At 48.4% G+C, this 18,503-nt stretch overlaps 1 protein-coding gene across 4 annotated transcripts; it reads right to left on the reverse strand.

Annotated features, from left to right (window-relative positions):
- Positions 1–1,777: 1,777 nt before the first annotated feature.
- Positions 1,778–18,347, reverse strand: LOC142021440 (hydroxyacylglutathione hydrolase, mitochondrial). 4 transcript variants are annotated; one of them, XM_075010221.1, is made up of 9 exons: positions 18,328–18,347; positions 13,577–13,758; positions 12,957–13,021; positions 11,567–11,684; positions 10,101–10,209; positions 9,177–9,280; positions 6,479–6,580; positions 5,189–5,268; positions 1,778–4,626 (listed from the first exon to the last, which is right to left on the reverse strand). In XM_075010221.1, the coding sequence occupies exons 2-9, from the start codon at positions 13,679–13,681 to the stop codon at positions 4,527–4,529; spliced, it is 783 nt and encodes a 260-aa protein (XP_074866322.1). In that variant the 5' UTR covers positions 13,682–13,758; positions 18,328–18,347; the 3' UTR covers positions 1,778–4,526. The 4 variants fall into 4 exon arrangements, with proteins under 4 accessions (XP_074866322.1, XP_074866320.1, XP_074866321.1 ...); XM_075010219.1 differs by lacking the exon at positions 18,328–18,347 and adding an exon at positions 17,881–18,202; XM_075010220.1 differs by lacking the exon at positions 18,328–18,347 and adding an exon at positions 17,379–17,770.
- Positions 18,348–18,503: the final 156 nt, after the last annotated feature.

Here is an 18,503-nt window from a genome sequence, read left to right on the forward strand (position 1 = left end):
AGTAATAAAAAACCATCATCAAGGGCTTGTCTCAGTCAAGCAGCCTTGCTGGGGCAGGACTAAGCCTTGTACACAGAGCTCCTGAGGCTAGTGAAGTAGCTCTCCTGTAACAATCATTGGGCTTTACAGTCCATGAGCAACTGTGGGTTTTAAGTAAAAAAAAAAAAAAAAAAAAAAAAATTGCTTCTTTTGCTAAAATGATGAAACTGAGGCCTGCTTCTGAATGTAAATTTATTGTCATATCAGTTTGTTTATAATAGCAGGGAAGAGAACCTTGACTTTTGGATGGTCCCCATTGCAGTTACCTCACAGGAAAGAAAGAGCAAATAAATGTTCCATGAACAAGCAGATGAGTTGCAATTGTTTGGAAAAATATACAGCTGCTCTACATTTTCTGTAATTAAAACCAGACACAATGTTACTTCATTGCTAAGAGACCTAATTTGCAACATCCACAGCAGAAACAAAATGAAGTATTTGGTTTTTTTGGTCTGATGGTTTTCAGAACATTTCCCACAGGTATTCTACATAAGACTAGTTTGGTATTCTGTGGTCTCAAAGTCTGAGCAACACTGAAATAAAGGAGAACCCCTGTTGTGTGAGGGAGAGAGACTAGCACTCCCCACATCTCATCTCACTAGTACCACTCATTGGCTTGTCTGCAACCACCCCCCATGCAGCTCTCCTGTGCAGGTCAATTTCCCTTCGGTGAAGTGGAACTCTGTCCTCTTTCTCCCATGGCTTAATTTAAGCCATGACACCTCGATTTCCACCTCCTCTGGCCAACAGAGAGCAGCCAATAGCTCCCTCACATGCATGGGGGATAGGAAGGGGGGAAATGATGACACAACCAGTCCTGTAGCACCTAAATAACTAATTTGTTAGTCTTTAATTAGTTTTCAGGTGGGTAACTTGTACACAGAGAGGACATTTGCCAACCCCAAGTGTTCAAAAATCAGAAGGCAGCTTCTTTCCCTCCCGCCCCCCCCACCAAAAAAGCCGACACAAAAACCATGAACTAGTTGGATTTTTGTCTGTTTTTCCACTCATTAAATCCCCAGCACCACCTGCATGTCACCTGCTTTCCCTCTCATAATGAATAAGGTGGTTTGGGTCCTATTTTCAGGCTGATGTACCAAAACTTCCCATTTCTCTGCAGCCACAAGTTGTAATTAATTTTGTGCTCCTTCACTAAATTAATTATACCCTCCCCCCCAGTTTTCCCCAGACCCTGAGGGCAGAAACTTCTGCTAGCAGAAGTGACACTACTAGAGGCTCAAGTGTCAGTATGTTTTTGGTCTTCACTTCTGTTTCAAAGAAATGTTGTTAACTAAAAGCCAGATCTCCTTTACAGAGTGTTACCAAAGGCCTGCTGGCTTTACTCTTCACCTCATTAGTAATAATTAAGATCATTCAACATGTCACTCTCTCCCTTTTGATTGTGATTTGGCTTGTTTACATTTTTCACCCCATTGTCATAACAGGCAGCTGTTTTTTCCCCCCCTTTTCTAATAGAAGAGATAGATATAGGTTTGAGACACAGGGGAAATCTTTGGTACTGCAGTTTTTAAATTCAGACATTTATGTTTCATTTAAAAATTAGACACTGCGTGTCCCTTGAAAATATATTCATCCTGTAACTTCAGTGGAATACGAGCACAAGATTAACTAGATCTCAAGAGGAGCAAGTCCACCATGCCCACACTGCTTATCAGGCAATAGACAGAAGAGGAACTAGAGTCCATATAAGCACAAAGTGACTCAGCATTACTCAATGTCAGCAGTGAAGCATTTATTGAAAAACACATTTAGTTGGCACTGTGGGATCAGCAGAGCCAGGAGGAGAATGCAGTTAGGAGCCCAGTTCATCAAGTACAGGCGTCGCCCTTTTTCAAGTGCATTTTGCACCACCTTGTGCTCATTTCATCCCACTGGGGAGACAGGGCAGTGTTGCAGTAACTTCTACAAAAGCTGGCCCCACAGGCTTCTCTCCCTTCAGACCTTGCTATTAAGGCCCTACCTGCACTGTGGGCATCAAACCCAAGCCTAAAAAGACACAATGTGTACCATCAGAGTGACAGGTCCTAGAAGTCAAAATAAATAGCAACGTGCATCTCTACTGCACTTCAGCAATAACCACTGCTGCGCTCTAAATAGATACTACAGGAATCCCATATTGGATAACCTTCACCCACTCAGTCATTATCAGGTATCAAAGTGTGGGCACTTCAAGGCTTATGGTTCTTTAAAGGGGACAGGAGCCGAAAGTTATTTATAGCAACTCTGTTCCAGGGATCTCAGACCACTTTACAAGCCTGCAGCCCTTTGCCCTGGCAGGCAGGGTAATACATGACTTGTTTAACCATGCAGAGATTGAGGGACAGAAGTTAAAGACTCTCCTCCTGAAAGCACAGTTCTCTGAAGACTCCAGTGACTGTGCTCCAAGATGAGGACACTGCTGATTAAGACAGTGAGCAGCTTGTGTTAACAGGCTGCTTTTGGCCACCTCTTAAAAAAAAAAAGCTGCCTTTGCAAGGCAGAGGGTAAAGCTAACTCTGCTTCCTGGCATGGAAGGTACACGTGCCCTGCAAGCTGCCTCAGCTCAGATCATGCAGTGCTGATGCTGAGGACACCAGGCTGCAGTTCTGGGACATGGCAAAATTCCACTGGGCCCTGGACCAAGCAGGAATGTTGCTATTCAAAAGCTGCACTCACTGTTACCAGAGAATGCTACAACCCTGAGCCACAGCTTGTAAACCACTGCAGGCTGGCTGCTCTGGGCTGTTTTCAGAAGCTCTTCCAGACTGGTATTTCAGGGCTGTGCTTGCCATATTCCTCCCACCCCCCAACAGTCACTGTGAGCTAGGAGACCCTCTTTTACTCTGTGCAGATTATTAAAAACACAAGGTAGCATGAAAGCCAAAACCCAGAAGGGGTGGGGAAAGCCCAGTTTCAATCCTGCTGCTGTGACGTGCCAGGTCTCCAATGGGGAGGCTGGCTTTCCTTGCAAAAAAACTCTGCTTTCCTAAAAGGATGTTCTGTTTGCCACGATTAACAGTATTTAAATGAGTACCATGGTTGGGGAGGACATTCCCGTCACATCAATTTCAGCTGCACACTATGATCACCTAAAATTGGTCCATGGTTCACACCAGGGAGGGCTCTGAGCCACATGGGCAAAGACAGGGAAGCGTAAAGAACAAGAGTAACATTGGAGGACATTCTGGATCTGCCCAGATGTTAGGCTGCAGCACAGCCGAGCAACCACAGCAAGCTCCGATCTCCTTACATTTAACTGGTTTCCAAAAGAATCTTCTATTGGAAGATTAGGAGGTTGGAGGAGCTAAGGGGTTAAAAAAAATCAGACAACTAGGGTTGCTGCCGCAAGGGACACCAGGCCCTGAAAGGTAGCCACTGTTCCAAAAGAGCTACTGCCTTGAGGCTCTTGGTCACAACAGTACTTACTGCCGAAAGAGTAACCAGAATTCTCAAGCCTTGTGGCGAGACGGATCAGCCTCAGGCAAACCAGTGACATTAAAATAGCATCTCTACCATACAGCATCAGCTCTCCCGATAGCACAAAGGTAGGAAAGCGTCTCTACTCAGCTCGCACAATGCACATTTACTCACTAGCCCAGGTTAGTTCTCTTTAGGATCAGCAGGGTCCTTACCTAAGGCTTGGTGTTGTTACAGGCACTGTATGTAGTACATTCTGACAGTGAGTCAGTGGTTACATGCAAGCTGATTAAGCCATTAATACTCAGCTCTTCATGCTTGAAAGGGACAAGCAACATCTCCCACTAGCCTGAGAAAAAACACACCATCTTAAAAGCTATTCATCTCTGACAGATGATCAAGGGGCTGGAGGGGTGCGTGAGAGGAACTGCAGTCTCCAGTGCAAGCTTGGACAGTTCTCTGCTGCCAGATGTATCCATATCCCAAGCAAGTTGCGACGCATATTGTTAGAGAGAGTGAGCACAGCCCTATGATGAATGAATGTAGCAGATATTAAAGCCACCATGAGAGAGGTTGATTTTGTAAGTTGCAAAAAGATTCTTCTTTACACAGCCATTTGGTTATGTGCAATCTGTATTCCTGGCCTTAACTGCAGAAGCCTCACCACCCAATCCTACAGTCTTGAAGTAGGCAGAGCTCCTAGGAAGCTGAATTTTATTGGGGGGTGGGGCGGGAAACCAACACACATTTAGTTGTAACTGTGGGATCAACAGAGACAGGAAGAGAGGACTAGGCCCTGAAATTTGTCTTCTCTTCCCACTACCCAGTGCTGAACATTTGTAAGGAATTCGTGCAAACCTCACTGCCTCCGACAGCCAGGAATAAATATTTTCACATCTTATAAATATGCTATAGAACATGTCAACAAGAGCAAAGTGCTTTCCACCCCCTCCCTCTCCTTAAGACAATTAAAAAAGCCTAACTGTGAATGTGTCTCCACCACAATGAAACAATGAAACTTCTAGTTCCTAAAACATTGTAAAAACTGACAAGTGTTTCAGGCAAAGTACTCAGTCTTTTGGTACCCTGAAGTTATCCTTCTCTTTTCTGATGACTCCCATTGTTCGAATGGGATCAGTTTCCCCGGCATGCTGCTGGACTGTCTTCTCTCTAGCAGAAGCAAAAAACAAGCCAATTTTGTCACTGCAATATGGATTAATCTTCTCAAAACCAGAAATATTACAACTCAGACCCCAGCATTCACAGCTGTCTTAAGACCTTTTAAAGATGAAAGCAGCAGCCAGAACAGACTGCAAACGATACAGCCAGCACCCTTGATAGGGGATGTTTACATCTCCATATTTGCATTCCAAAAATATGTAGCGTGATCCAGGAACATATTGTTCCTTGGTTGAGCCATGTCCTTGCTAGAGTTACAAGTTTTATAGCATTCTTAGACTCAGCCAGTCACCACCCCTTAAACTCTGTGGGCATAAACCTTTTCTCATATATGCTTATGTATTTATTATGCTAGAGGTCACATCACAGAACAGTTAGTGATGCCAGAATCACAAGTTCTGTTGTTCCACAGAATTTTTTCGTCATGGATCTCCATCTAAACTGAACTTTGCCAAGAAAGTGGAGAGCAACAATTTAAGGTTGTTGCTTTCTTCAGAGGTCATGCCTGCCCTGCTTCCTTATAACCCAGGATCCGTCAGGCATACACCAATACCTCACTCGCATGAAGGGGTTGTACGTGAACTCTTCTGCAATAGTAGACGGGATAGTTGGCTCACCACTGTCGTACTTCGCCTGTAAAAAGGGAAAGATTTCTGCTTGAAAACAGGTACACGTTACAAGCAACCGTCTCCAGCGTCATTCGCTAATGTGCGAACACCGAGGTCAGGTCTACTCTAGACCTTAAAGTTGATTGTAGATAAGTCGATTGCAGATCTGGCAACAATGTAGCTGGAATTGACTTACCCAACTGTCTTCACAGAGGGAGGTTGATGGGAGAAACTCACACTGACCTCCCTTGCTTCTCACGATATTGAGGAGCACAGGGGTCAACTGTCCACCCACAATAGTTTGATTTCACACATCCCTACTAGGTGCATGAAATCGAACTCTGGAACATCAGCCCTGACTGGGTCGATCTTCCAGGTAGCAAAGACAGACCCCAGTCTTAGCCGTGATTTCTCTGAATGCCCTAAGGATCTGGGCCACAGAGGAGAACCAATGTAATCCTCCTTCATACAGGCAGCATTCAAACAGATGCAAGACATGGGAAGATGCTGAGTGGCCCCATTCGTAACCAGTCCAGAAGCAGGAACAGCACATACATCTGGGCTGGGGAAGACAGGGAAGCGCCAGGAAAGCTGAGGTAGGGAGCAGCGCTGGCTCAGAGTGCCTGCAACTATCTGAAAGTAACCCCATGACTTTGCTCTGCACCACAGCCTCTGTGTGTTCTGTGGAGGAGCCCCCTTTCCTCACAGGGGCTGCAGTCACCAGCAATGTTATGGCTACAGCCTCCTTGGGACAAGGAAATGTGTGAGATCTGCCCACCTCTGTTGCTACTGCCACCAGCCTCAGTGCCCTTCACACAGTTGGGCTTAAACCTGGAATGCCACCAGTCTCAGCCTCCTAATCCCCATCACTGCCCCTTCCTCACACCAGCCCCTGCCCTCCACTAAAATCTTCCTGCCTCTCCCACCAGCCACTTACCTCTCCTGCCTCCTCACCTTCTGGCCCTCTGGCTCCACACACACACACACACACACACACACACACAACCTTGCACTACGTGATGGAGGTGTGCACACCACCTTGCTTCACTACTGTTGCGCTATTTGTTAGGTTCACTTATATTTTGTCCCAAACTCAACTGGGAGGTCTGAGTCAGAGCCGTGCCCAGGTATGTCTACAGAGCAGTTAAACTTTACAGGGCCCTGGATCCCAAGAGAGGATGTATCCCAAAAGTATAACAATCCACTAAGCCTAATGCCAAGGATCTCTCACTTACCTTAGCCCAAGCTAGTTTTCGTTGGATGGCAGCATTGCTGGGTTCAACGTGACGGGCAAATTTTAGGTTGTTGATCGTGTATTCATGACCACAGTAAACTCTCTAAGAGAAGGCAGAAAAGTTAATGTTTAACATCCCAGGATTTCGAAACACTATTACAAGAGTTAGGGCTGCCATCCTAGCTCCCATGGCATCAATGGCAAGGGATTGTAATGCCCTAGAACACACACGCCTTAGAGTGCAGCACAAGGGAAATGAAGATGTCTGCCTGACATTATCTAACAGAGCTTAAAAGAACAACCCAGGACTCTTGGCTCCAAGTTCTCCCTCCTAGCCACTAGCCTCCATCACTAGCAGAAGAGCAATCAATGGACCAGTTCTTGGACCTCTGGCCTGAGTAGGGCCATTCTTACATCTCCCTCAGTGTTCTACCTTCTGACAGTGCCCCATGCCAGGTGCCCCAGAGGAAGTGAACAGGTAAGAGTTCCATGCCCTGTTGCCCATTCTCAGATTCTGAGAACACCGTTTCTGCCCATCCTGGTTCGTAACCATTGATAGTCAACCTATGGAACTCCTTGCCAGAGGATGTTGTGAAGGCCAGGACTAACAGCATCCTAAAAAGAACTAGATAAGTTTGTGGAACTCTTGTCTATGCGTCACGTGTAGTAGTACTTCTTTTTGTTAGTTTTAAGCCTATGGCCTATTAGCTTGGTAACGCCGCCGCCCCCCCCCCCCCCCCCCCCCCCCCCACTAGTTCTTGTGTTATAAAGAGTAACTTGCACCTGCCTCCAGACCAGTCAATTTTATAGACCTCAAATCATACTCCACCCCCAGTAATCTCTTTTGCAAGCTGAAGAGTCCTAGCTGTACTCCTCTCTCCTCACATAGCAGCCAACCCATACCCCAAATCATTTGTTGCCTTTTTCTGAACCTTTTCCGATATATCTTTGAGATGGGGCAACCACACCTGCATGCAGCATTCAAAATGTGGGCACACCATGGATTTATAGAGAGGCACTCCATGATTTCCAGTGTGGTTTGCTTTGGCTGACACGATACATAGTAGATGTAGCCAGAACTATCCAAAGTGACACCAAGAGCTCTTTGAGTGGTAACAGCTAATTTAGACCGCGATGGTTTTATAGCTATCGTTGGAATTAGGTTTCCCAAAGTGCATTATTTTGCATTTAATCAACATTGAATTTCGTCTGCCATTTTGTTGAGCAGTCACCCAGTTTGGAGAGATCCTTCCAATAGCTCTTCAGTCTGCTTAGGACTTCATGAGCTGGAAGCGTCTGTACCATCTGCAAGTTTTGCCACTGGTTTACCTGCTTTTCTAGAGACTTTATGAACATGTTGGATAGGTCTGGTCCCAGTGCACATCCCTCTAGATCCCATTGGTTACATCTCCATTGTGGAAAATGGATCATCTGTTCTTACTTTTGTTTCCTACCCAGAAAAGGACTTTCCCCTTTTATTTCATGACCACTTAACGCTTAAGTGGCTATGGCGAGGGACCTTGTCTAGGCCAATATGCAGGAATTTCTCTGGGTGGGTGGAGAGGTGTTTCTGTAAATGTGGACCACAATTTTTAAGTATAAAGGCATTCAGAATAATCATGCAATGAGCGGGCATGAGGTTAGTGAATAATCTGAGTGGAAACTGAATAGCATGTTATAATAGCCATTTTACCAAAAACTAAGCAGCAATAGAGGTGTTATAGAAATTTTCTGGGATCTTCCTGTAATAATGTAAGCAAAAAAAAAAAAAAGATTCCCAGAAGCATTCGTCCCCCTCTTTCCTGTTGCTAGCAGCCAAGGGCATACTGTGAAGTGTAGTCCCTTCCCTACTCCAGGGCCAGCTCTCTAAGCAGGGAGCTGGCCAAGGAACTACAGCTCCCAGGGTGCCTTGGGTTCCCCTCACCACCACCCAATCAGGCTCTGCAGAATGCAGGAGGGCGGGAAACCCAATGTGGGGATGGGTGTGCATTTGCAGCCCCCTGAATACTAGCCTGTAGTCCAAGGCTTTCTGAACAAAATCAGAGTGCACAATATCCACTAGATCCCCTTGTCCACATGCTTGTTCACCTCCCTCAAAGAATTCTAGTATGTTGGCATAGTTGTCTTTTACTAAAGCCATGTTCACTCTTTCCCCACAAGTTATCGTATAGTTTCACCCAGTTTGCGTAATACTGAAGTTAGACCTACAAGTCTAACTGCCAGGATCACTTCCGGAGCCCTTTAAGAATTGGCATCATATTAGCTATCCTCCAGTCATTTGGTACAGAAGCCACTTAGTACTTGTCTATCAGTTGTCTACCAGAGGATAACTCAATCTGGGACAGTTCCACAGATATGTCACCTACACAGAGACTAGCTCAGGCTTGGCAATCTCCTTCATATCCTCAGTCATGAAGATGCAAATAATGTAGTTTCCTACCCTTGTGTGTACCTCCACTATCTAGTAATACCACTGGTTGTTTTAAACAGGTTGCCTGTTTGTGACAAGTTTTGCTACATCCTTCTTCACAGACCTTTGGCATGTCTACATGAGTCAGTTGCTGGACAGATCATTCATTCATTCAGAAAGATCACTTCCCCCATTTTGAGCAACTTGGTATTTGGAATGTTTTTTTCTCCTTAAGTCTGTAATAGATTCAATTTTGGTTAATATTCTAAGGAGAGATGAAAGTAGATACCGTTTCAGGGTCCAGTCGACCTAAAATCTCTATCAGTGCCTTGTACATTTCCTCTGGGGTTCCCTCAAAGAACTTCCCACAGCCAGCCACGAACAGCGTGTCACCTGGGGAAGAGAGGGGACAGGACAGATTCAGAACCAGAAAATCCCAAGGTGGAGCGCAAAGCAACAATGGCTTTGCCCAGCCAGTGTAAGAGGCAAGCTTCCCACTGTAGCCAAGAGACATGGCTAGAAAGTGTTTCTTTGGATCCAAATGCTGGAGGTTGGTCTGTGTAGAGATACATGATGGCATCTAACCTATTTCACTCAAGGAAAAAATCACCACCCAGGTTTATAGAGAAAGTTTATGATAGTGAGTAGTGTTTTCTCACCCACCTCAGGTGGGTGAGGTATATAAACAAAGCAGTAAGAAAATACAGGAAAGCACATATGGAACTGTATCATTAACCCACTATTTGACCTGTGACAGTAGGTACCTTGGGTTCTGGCAAACAGGAGATAAGTGCTGAAATATCAAGGAGATCCGAGCGTTGAAAGTTATCCACAAGAGGCTCAGTAAGTTTTGTGATCAAGGGGTCCAGGTTCATTTTCATCAGCAATAGTTACTTAGCTCAAGTCTCACTAATAGGAGAAGTTTATGGCAATTCCTAGTAAGTGAGCTAGGGGGAAGGGGTGGGGGACACAGATCAGCATTCAGATTGCATTCCCCATCAGTACCAAACCCAGGCCAGAGAAGCTAGCAATCCAAACAGCAGAACAGTTCCAGTGCTTATCACCTTGTGCATATCCCCACCCCCGCAAAGAGAGACCTGCAGCTATGTAGGAAGAGAGCTAGTCTGGATAGCCAGAAGAACAGAAGCCAAGGAAAGGCTTGCATTTCTTGGCAAAACAGATCAGTGGCAAAAGCAGCTGCCGAGCTCCTCACCTGTAAAGACAGCAGGAGGCTCTGAACTGTTGGGTTTAGTCACGTAGTAACAGATGTGTCCAGAAGTGTGACATGGCGTAGCAAGGCATTTCACATGAAGAGATCCCAGCTGAAGAGAAAGCAAAAGAACTGAAGTTAGGCCATTGTGCTCTGGTGGCCTGGGAGTTCAGCTCAAGGCTCTTCTGGTTGTGGGATTTAAGATGGCACACGTATTCTACAGGCAAGTTCTCGGCATTGCAGAATAAAGCTCTCCAGTCAGGTTGCCATGAGAGGTCAGCAAACTCCCTTCCCGGACAACCAACACCACTATAATACAGGAGGTTTCTCCAGGCACAGCTGAGAGAGGCAAACTATGACAAATTGCCTCAAACAAGGCTATGTACATGCCTGGACTGTGGGTTCTGCGCTCAGAGGCACACCAAGCCAGTCACACAGAACACTTCTGTTGCCATTCTGCCAACCCCCTCACACACTCCAGCTTCCCTTGTGCCACAGCCAGCCCCCTCCTTACACAGATGAGAGGTTCTGAAAGCCAGTCTCACCAAATCCACACAGGTTGTCTTATCCCAAAGGGCCAGCCACATCCCCAGGTCAGTGAGTACCTTAAGATTTTACCCAAAGGTCACTTGCCCATGTCACCCTGTGTTTTGTTTGCTAACTACCTCCCTCTGCGTATTTCTGGGACAAGCAGAATGTCTATGCCTCAGCAACACAGCAGGGTTTTTTCCTGCCAAGTGCATTGGGAGCCTGGGCAGATATGTCCACAGCAGTCAAATTAAAACTCTGTTCGAACAGCAGCCATTTGGCTCCAGGTGAGCACCACCGTGCTGAAGCACTTGCTCACTTCCTCATGCCAAGTACTGTGGTCTGGCCAGAGGAAAGAAGAGAAGACAGCCAGTGTTCCAGGTCTGCTGGCCTATAGCAGCTCAATTTTTGGACATTTTAGGGTACCTCTACACTACCCAGAGAGTGACCCAGTCAGGGTCAATCTTCCAGGGTTCAGTCTGATGGCACCTGAAATTATCAGTGGTCGACAATCAACCCTGTACTCAGTCACATGAGGCCTAAAGGAGATCCACAGGAGAGGTCCTCCCATCGACCTTCCTCAGCAAGAACGGCCAGGTGAGTTGATTCCAGATTCGCAATTCGGTAGTTCGAATCGATGTCTCTACTATTGACAATAAGGTCTTGTGTCAACCTGGCCTCAGATATTTATCTGGCCTCTATCTCCAGAGCATCTGAGCGCCTCACAATTTTGAACGTATTTATCCTCACAGCGCCTCTGTGAGGCCAGGCAGAGGTAGGATCCCCATTGTGCTGATGAGGCACAGTGACTTCTCACTCAGGACAGCTGTGGCAGAGCAGGGAACTGTACACAGTATGAACTATCCACACAAGTGCACCATCCCACTCTGGAAAGGCTTCTCCTGAGGAAGATTTGTGCCAGGTACTTGTTTGTGTTTTACCTGAAATGATGTTGCATGTGACACTTTCTGCGTCAGGGCTCCCACTCGGTTGTCTCCCCCATACACTCTTAACCCAGGCTCCATCTTCACCAGCTTCTCATTACCCCCAGCATGGTCCCTAGAACGTCAAAAGCTTGTGTCTCATGGCAGCCAAATTTCTTATAACTTTGGCGTCTCCTAGCTAGACGTTAAATGTTACTCAAAAAAGTTCCTCAAAAAAGTTCGGTTAGTTGCCAGGCTTTGAATTTAACATCTTCTATGTGGAAATCTCTACCCAACCCCATTTCCCTGCATTTCACTTCCTCAGTTATCCTCAGGGAGGAGATAGTGACCATGAGCCACAAACAATACCCGCCCCCCGACCCCCATCAAAGCTACTGCTCAATTTCATTGCTCAGTTATGTTTTAAGAGTAAGAGTGGGACAATTTCAGCCATGGGTGTCCCTGCTGAAGTCAGTGGGGCATGTGCTCATTACTAAAATTATGCAAAAGCCATGGCACATGACAGACAAGAAGTGGCAGCTCACAGGAGACCCGGAGGAAGATTACAGATCTGGATTCAGACTGCAACAGCATTTTCTAGTCTTCAGTAGGAGATTTTAGAAGAGTCTTCTCTGCAGAGTGGCTTATGGGACATGAGCCCGCACCTCAAAAGTATTCAGGCACTTTGCTTCTGGTGATTTTGGTGGCAGCTGGGTACCTGAATACTGCACAGGATCTGGGCTTTGGATATGGTCATGATGGGTGCTCTACAGGTGCACAGCTAGGCCAGTTTCCTAAGAGACCTTGTTGTTCTTTATCATGAGAGAGCAAATAGCGTCGCTCCAACTCAGAAAGGTGAGTTTATAGGAAGTGCTTTATTAGAACTTGTGTTCAAGCTGGGTGGGAAAAATCAGACAGATTTACATAAAACTCATCACACCCATCTGAACAAGACGCCAAGCCCGAGCAACTGCTAAACTGGTTTCTCTTTCTATTTTCCCTGGAGCTTGAGTCTGTTTTCAATTATGAACAGCCCACATTCAGCAGTGGTAGGTGCACGCATGCACCCACCCCCTCTGCCTCCAATAATCAGCTCTTTCCACATCTGTCCTCCTGTCTCTGGACTGGACACCAAGCTCGGTGAAGCCCATGGGCAGACTGCGATCAATTTCAAAGGGCTTTGGATCCAGCCCATTAGCCTAACAGAAAACTCCTTGTGAAGGCATCCCAGAGGTGATGAGTTAGTATGTTTCCACTAAACCCTTGCTCCTTGGAGCAGGAAGCCAAGTGTGGGGACAGGATGTCAGGAAGACCCATGTCTTGAATTGTATTGTGGATGAAGAACTGCTTCAGAGATAATTCAACCCTAAGGAATACAGATTACAATGTTGTACAACAGAAAGGTTACCAATGGTGATGGGTTGTTAGGACCGTAGTCAATTTCACGCCATGTTTTCTGACTACCTCCACAACCTACAAACAGAGCATCACAGATACATTAGATTGCACAGAACCTGACTGAGGCACTACCTATGTAAGGGCTTTTGTGCCTCTGCTACAGTTCACAAAGGAGGCTGAACCTGCATCCCTACTCGGGCAAGGCTCCCATTAACTTTGCTGGGAACTGTGCCCAAGTAAGGGCTGCAGAATACAAGTCACCAGGGCTTGCCAGACTGGATCAGAACATTAGGCCATCCAGCCTGAAGTCCCACCTCTAGCAGACATGTTACTTCATAGGAAGCCAAGAAAACCTCCATCCTCCATGCAGTTAGTTGTGCATAGGATGCGGGGCAGGAACCAAAAGGTGGAGAATACCCCTCCTGTTCCCACCCCAACAAACCCAATCTTAGCAGCAACACTGACCAATAGTCACGACCTTGCCCAGCCTTTTGACCCGTAACTGAGATCAAGGCTCATGGCCAACCATTCCCTGAATTTCAGCGCAGGGCTAGCACAGGTGAGCTAACCCAAACCCAGCCCCCTTGTCCCCCAGCAGGGCATGTTAGCAAGAGCCCCATGGAGAGTTACCTTCTGGGGCTGTACAGGGTCAACAATTGCTGCCTCTTTGGTCTCCTCGTCGATGAGGAGATACATGTAGTTGTCCGTGAGGGCCGGAAGCAGCTCCACCTTCATGTTGGTCTGCGTGACTAACTTAGACTGTCTCAGATCAGGGTTGCTGTGGAGGAAGCCAGCCCCTGGCCGTGCTGCACCTGGGGCAGAGAGGGCATTTGGAAACAAGGTCAATGCAACAGAGAAAGTTCTCCCAGGTAGGGTGCCACCTGCCACAAGGAGTCAGTTAGCACCTGGCAGAATGGCCTTGCTCTCTATAGCTCCACCCAGGAGAAGAGCAGACAAGTCACCACAGAGGTTGGATACAGGCCCGCCCTCACCCCCCCCTTAGAACCACCACCAAACCCATTTGCATGAGCCAAGTTACATGAGACTACAGGGTTGTGCCTCATGTGAAACCAGACGAGTAACAGAGGAGGAAGGGTGGGTTAGAGAACAGCGCTGTCACAGCAACAGGACTGCAGGGTTATCAGCAAAGACCAGTGCACAGTACAGCCAAGCCAAAAGAACATGTTCCGTAGCAATGTTTGTCAGCCACTTTGGGGACCAGTGCCAGTCCCAGACAGCTCAGGAAGGTGGCAAGGCAGTCCCTGGCACGGACTGGGTCTCTCAAATGGGGGATGGGACCCCGAAGGTGGGGGGGGGGGGTCAAGTCAACCTCCACCTCCAAATCCTGCCTTGCCCCCAGCATTTATAGTGGTGTAAAATACATAGAAGTGGGGGTCTGGGCAGGGGGCTCACATTCAGAGGTTCGCTACGTGCACAGGGTCACGAGTGCAGAAGGTTGAAAGCCACTGGTATAGACAGACCTTTGGCTCATTCCTTGTAGGCACCATAGCAACCAGGTCGGGCAAAGGGGGAGAGCACACAGGACTGCCCTCGGCACACACAAGTTACTCATCAACGCATGCTCTGGAGGAGAGGATCAGGTTAGTGGGCTGCAGCTGCTCAGACATGACAAAAAGCTGGTCTGCTTCAGGTGAAGCATTTAAGCACAGCCACAGATGGCCTTGCACATGAACTGGCTCAAAGAAACCTAACTCCACATGGAAGGATGCAAGAGACCAGCCTGGGCAAAAGCATCAGCCATATAAATGGCAGAGATTATAGCCCACTTGGTCTCATGTTTCCAGAGCTGCTAGCCACCTACTCACCAATTTCAAGGCTCCAATATGTAGTTTAAGGGAAAATCCCACCCCAGAGACATGCTCCATTCCGGAAGAAGAGATTTTAGCCTGTAAAATCTCCCCTCAGTGCAAGCCAGTTATCCCTAGGGCCGACACAACATTAGTATTACAGAACCACAGCAGGGCAAGACTAGGGCCTGACTCTGCTGGATGCTGTATGGAGACCAATCCTGTCCTATTGTTCAAGTGCAATCTCAACTGACAAGACATAGGCCTGGGGAGGGGAAGGGACTGACCCAAGGACGCAGCAGCTCATTTGGCAAAGGCAGGAATAGAATCCAGTCCCTCCACTGCTCTGCTTTCCCCACAATGCTCCTTGCTATCCCTGGGACAGAAGTCACCATGTCTCCCACAAAGGAAAAAGGAAAGAAGAAATGTCCCTGTTGCTGAAGAGGTTTCAAAACAGTCTTTGGTGGTGATGCCGATGTATTGTTCATCCCCACCGATACACACCAGACCTGACGTTACAGCCCAAACACTTCAGTGTTGGAGCACTGGCACATGAAAAAGCCTGTCACCACAACCACAGGCAGTTTGAACCCCGGCCAGTGTTGCTCCTCTCACCACTCACACACATCCGTGTGGAATAAGTTTTGTGACCTACCAGAGGCACCATCAGGAGAAACACGCTGTTGGCTATGGGCACTGTGCAGCATTTGAACCTCCCCTGGATGGCCACCCAAGCACTTGCTTTACATGGAACACTGACCCCTGCCCTTCCCTGGAGATGTTTAGCATTACATTGAACACGCAGTCCTAGAGCCACAGGAGACAAGGCATCCAGAGGACGCGTAGGGAAACGCACTCCGTGCGCCACTCAGACAGCTCTTGAGAGGAGTTCAACAAGAGATCCCACTACGCTTGCTCCTTTCCCAACGACCCACCTTCGTCCTCCTTCCTGACCTGGTTCCAAAGCCTCTAAAAAGGTGGACACTTGAAAATGCAGCACCTCACCAGAGACCAACAGCAGCTACAAGAGTAAACAGAGATTTGAAATCGCAAGAACTAGCTTCACACAGGGAGCACTTTGACTGCTCCACAGCGTCACTTCGGGTTCTAGTCACATGGTCCTTGTTAAGTAAGTCACCACATCCCCAGATAGCACAGTCTCTCCGCCCCACCCCCAAGGCACTGTTAGCAGGACAAAAAATGAACCCCAACTACTGAAGTTTCTAATGGCAACTGCTAACCCATTTAGTCCAAAGCGACACACACCCCACTGACAGCAGCAACTCTTTGTCTAAGTAGCAAAACCTGTTTTTTGCCATATTGCATTCTCTTCCTTTGCTGATCATACAGTGCTCATTTAATAGGAGGCAGAAGGCTGACAGAGGCAAAAACCAAGAACTCTGGGCTAGATACCAGCTACAATTGTCTGCCCCTTAAATCTTCTTACAGGTACACCTCTCACTGCGAGATGATTGCAGAGAGACAAGTCAGCTGCAGCCTTACTGGGCCCACATCACAGCCATTTATTTCAATAATCACTATGGCAGCCATAATAAGGTCTGCCCTAAAACATTAAGGCTTAATGGTTTGTCATACTTTTACTTCGTATGTAGCATCCATGGGGTTTGGAGAAACTGATTTCCATCACCTTCAGTGGATTCTAGATCCAGTTCTTTCATCATATCTTTTGGGACTACTCCTCCATGTTGCGATAGACCTGAGAGGCACGTAACCATGTTACTCTAACTTCACAAATAACTAGCAGTTGTGTACCACCTTAGAGACTAACAAAGTTATCAGGTCATGAGCTTCCATGGCTAAGACCCACTTCCTCAGATGATTGGAGACATTAGTTGTGATCTCTCATCTTTTTGGTCAGACCAACTGGATGGTCCTCAGAATTTCACTATGACTTATGCAGCTGTTTGTGCTCCTATCGTTACGACATGCACAGTAGTGCCCAGAGGCCAGTCACATCCATTCTACGCTAGCAAGAACTTATGGTAACTTAACACTACATAGCACTTGCATATTAAAGTTCTGGCAGACTGGGAGCTCCCTAACGATCTAAAGGGATGTCAGAGTTTCTCCTAAAATACCGTGTGGTTTTAAAGTTTGACAACCAGTCTAGTTAATAATAGTCAAATTAGGGCCACTCCTACAACTGGGCTCATTTAAAATCTTTTGCCTCTTGCTTCACCAGCATCTGGGGTGGTGAACTCACATTAAAAATTGGAGCATTAAAGAAATTTTGCTGCTGCTGTTTCTAACTTCATTAATACAATCCCTCACCCACCACCAGCATCCCCACTGATTTTCTTCCCCCATCCATAGGTGAAACAAGTTGTTTTATGTGCACCAAAGCATGTGTGGATGTGCCCCACCAGTAGAAAAACATGCTACCCACTGCCAATAGCTGCAGATGATCTGATCAGCTGGGCACCACCGACTCTCCCCTGGGTGGCTGCCCAAGGACTCAGCTGACTGGGAACGCGGCCCACCATAGATTATTACACACAGGCCAGTTAGGACATTGGCAAAAATATAGGCCAGGAGCATTTCCTAATCATCCTGGTCAATAGGAAGACGAGAACAAGCTGCCTGCAATAAGATACAAACCTCACCTCTGCGGGTCAGCCTACTGAGTGGCCTCCCCTGCCAAAGACCCTTCCCAACAGCAGCACTGGCCTTGGGTGGTTGCAGAGCGATGGGCCCAGCAGGAGAACGCCGGCGGGGTGGGGGTGGGGGGTCCTTTTCTGGCCCGGTGGCCCAGTTTTAGCTGGGAGAGGATTTCCCGTGATTATCCTCGTGCGGCCGCCTTCAAGGTGATTTCCAGCCTGATCCCGACAGTCTCAGTGGCGCCCAGCCGGAGGCGAACCCGGCCCGGCCCGGCCCGGCCCGGCCCGGCCCGGCGGGACACGTGCTAGGACTGCCCCAAAGCGGCTCCCCCTTGCGGCCCCGGGCAGACGGCTGGGAGAGGCCTCCCCCACCGCTCGCTACTTCCCTGCCCTCTTCCTGGCGGTAACGCGCGGGGCACGGCCGAGCGGCTCCTGCAGCGCTCCACCCGCCCGAGTCGGCTCCCGCAGGTGGTGCCTGCGGAGAGACGCCGCCGCCACCGCCACCTACCCGCTCGGCAGCCTGCTGCAGCTCCCAGGAACGCGAGCGCGCCGCAGAGCCGCCGCCAGCTCCAGTAGACCATGGTCCGGGGCGGCGGCCGGCGGGTTACATAAGACCCAGCCCGGCCTCAGCCCCTTTACCTTTCCTCCCTGACCCGCCGCCAGCCAATCGCGCGGCCGCTCGTGGGACCGGCCCTCCCCAGCTGGGAGCCATGCCCGGGACTCCGGCGTGGGAGGCAGCGGCTCACACGACGAGCCGGGCTGCAGGGAGGCTGCGGGGGGCAGCTCCCTGCTCTGCCCGGCCCCGCCGGTCTCCTCCACTGCGGCCACGTGGAACCCTGAGAAAACGCAGCTGTTTTCCTTCCCAACTGTGCACGGTTGACGCGTTCCGTGTCGCCTGCCCACGCCGCAGCCCGGGTTGCGCGCCCCGATGCCGTCCCGCATTGATTGCACCCACCCAGGGGCACACGGGCCGGGAGGGGGCGAGTTCTGCCGCCTGGCCTCTTCAGCTCGCTTCGTTTCTGATGTGTTTGGGCTTCGGTCACGTTTCTATTTAGGGCGTGAGGGACGAGGTGACACGTGCGATTTACCCGCGGGGTTCTGGTTTGTAAGCGGTAAAGTGCTCGGGCTGTA

This window comes from Carettochelys insculpta, chromosome 16, assembly GCF_033958435.1.
Source record: "Carettochelys insculpta isolate YL-2023 chromosome 16, ASM3395843v1, whole genome shotgun sequence".
NCBI classification, from domain to species: domain Eukaryota; kingdom Metazoa; phylum Chordata; order Testudines; family Carettochelyidae; genus Carettochelys; species Carettochelys insculpta.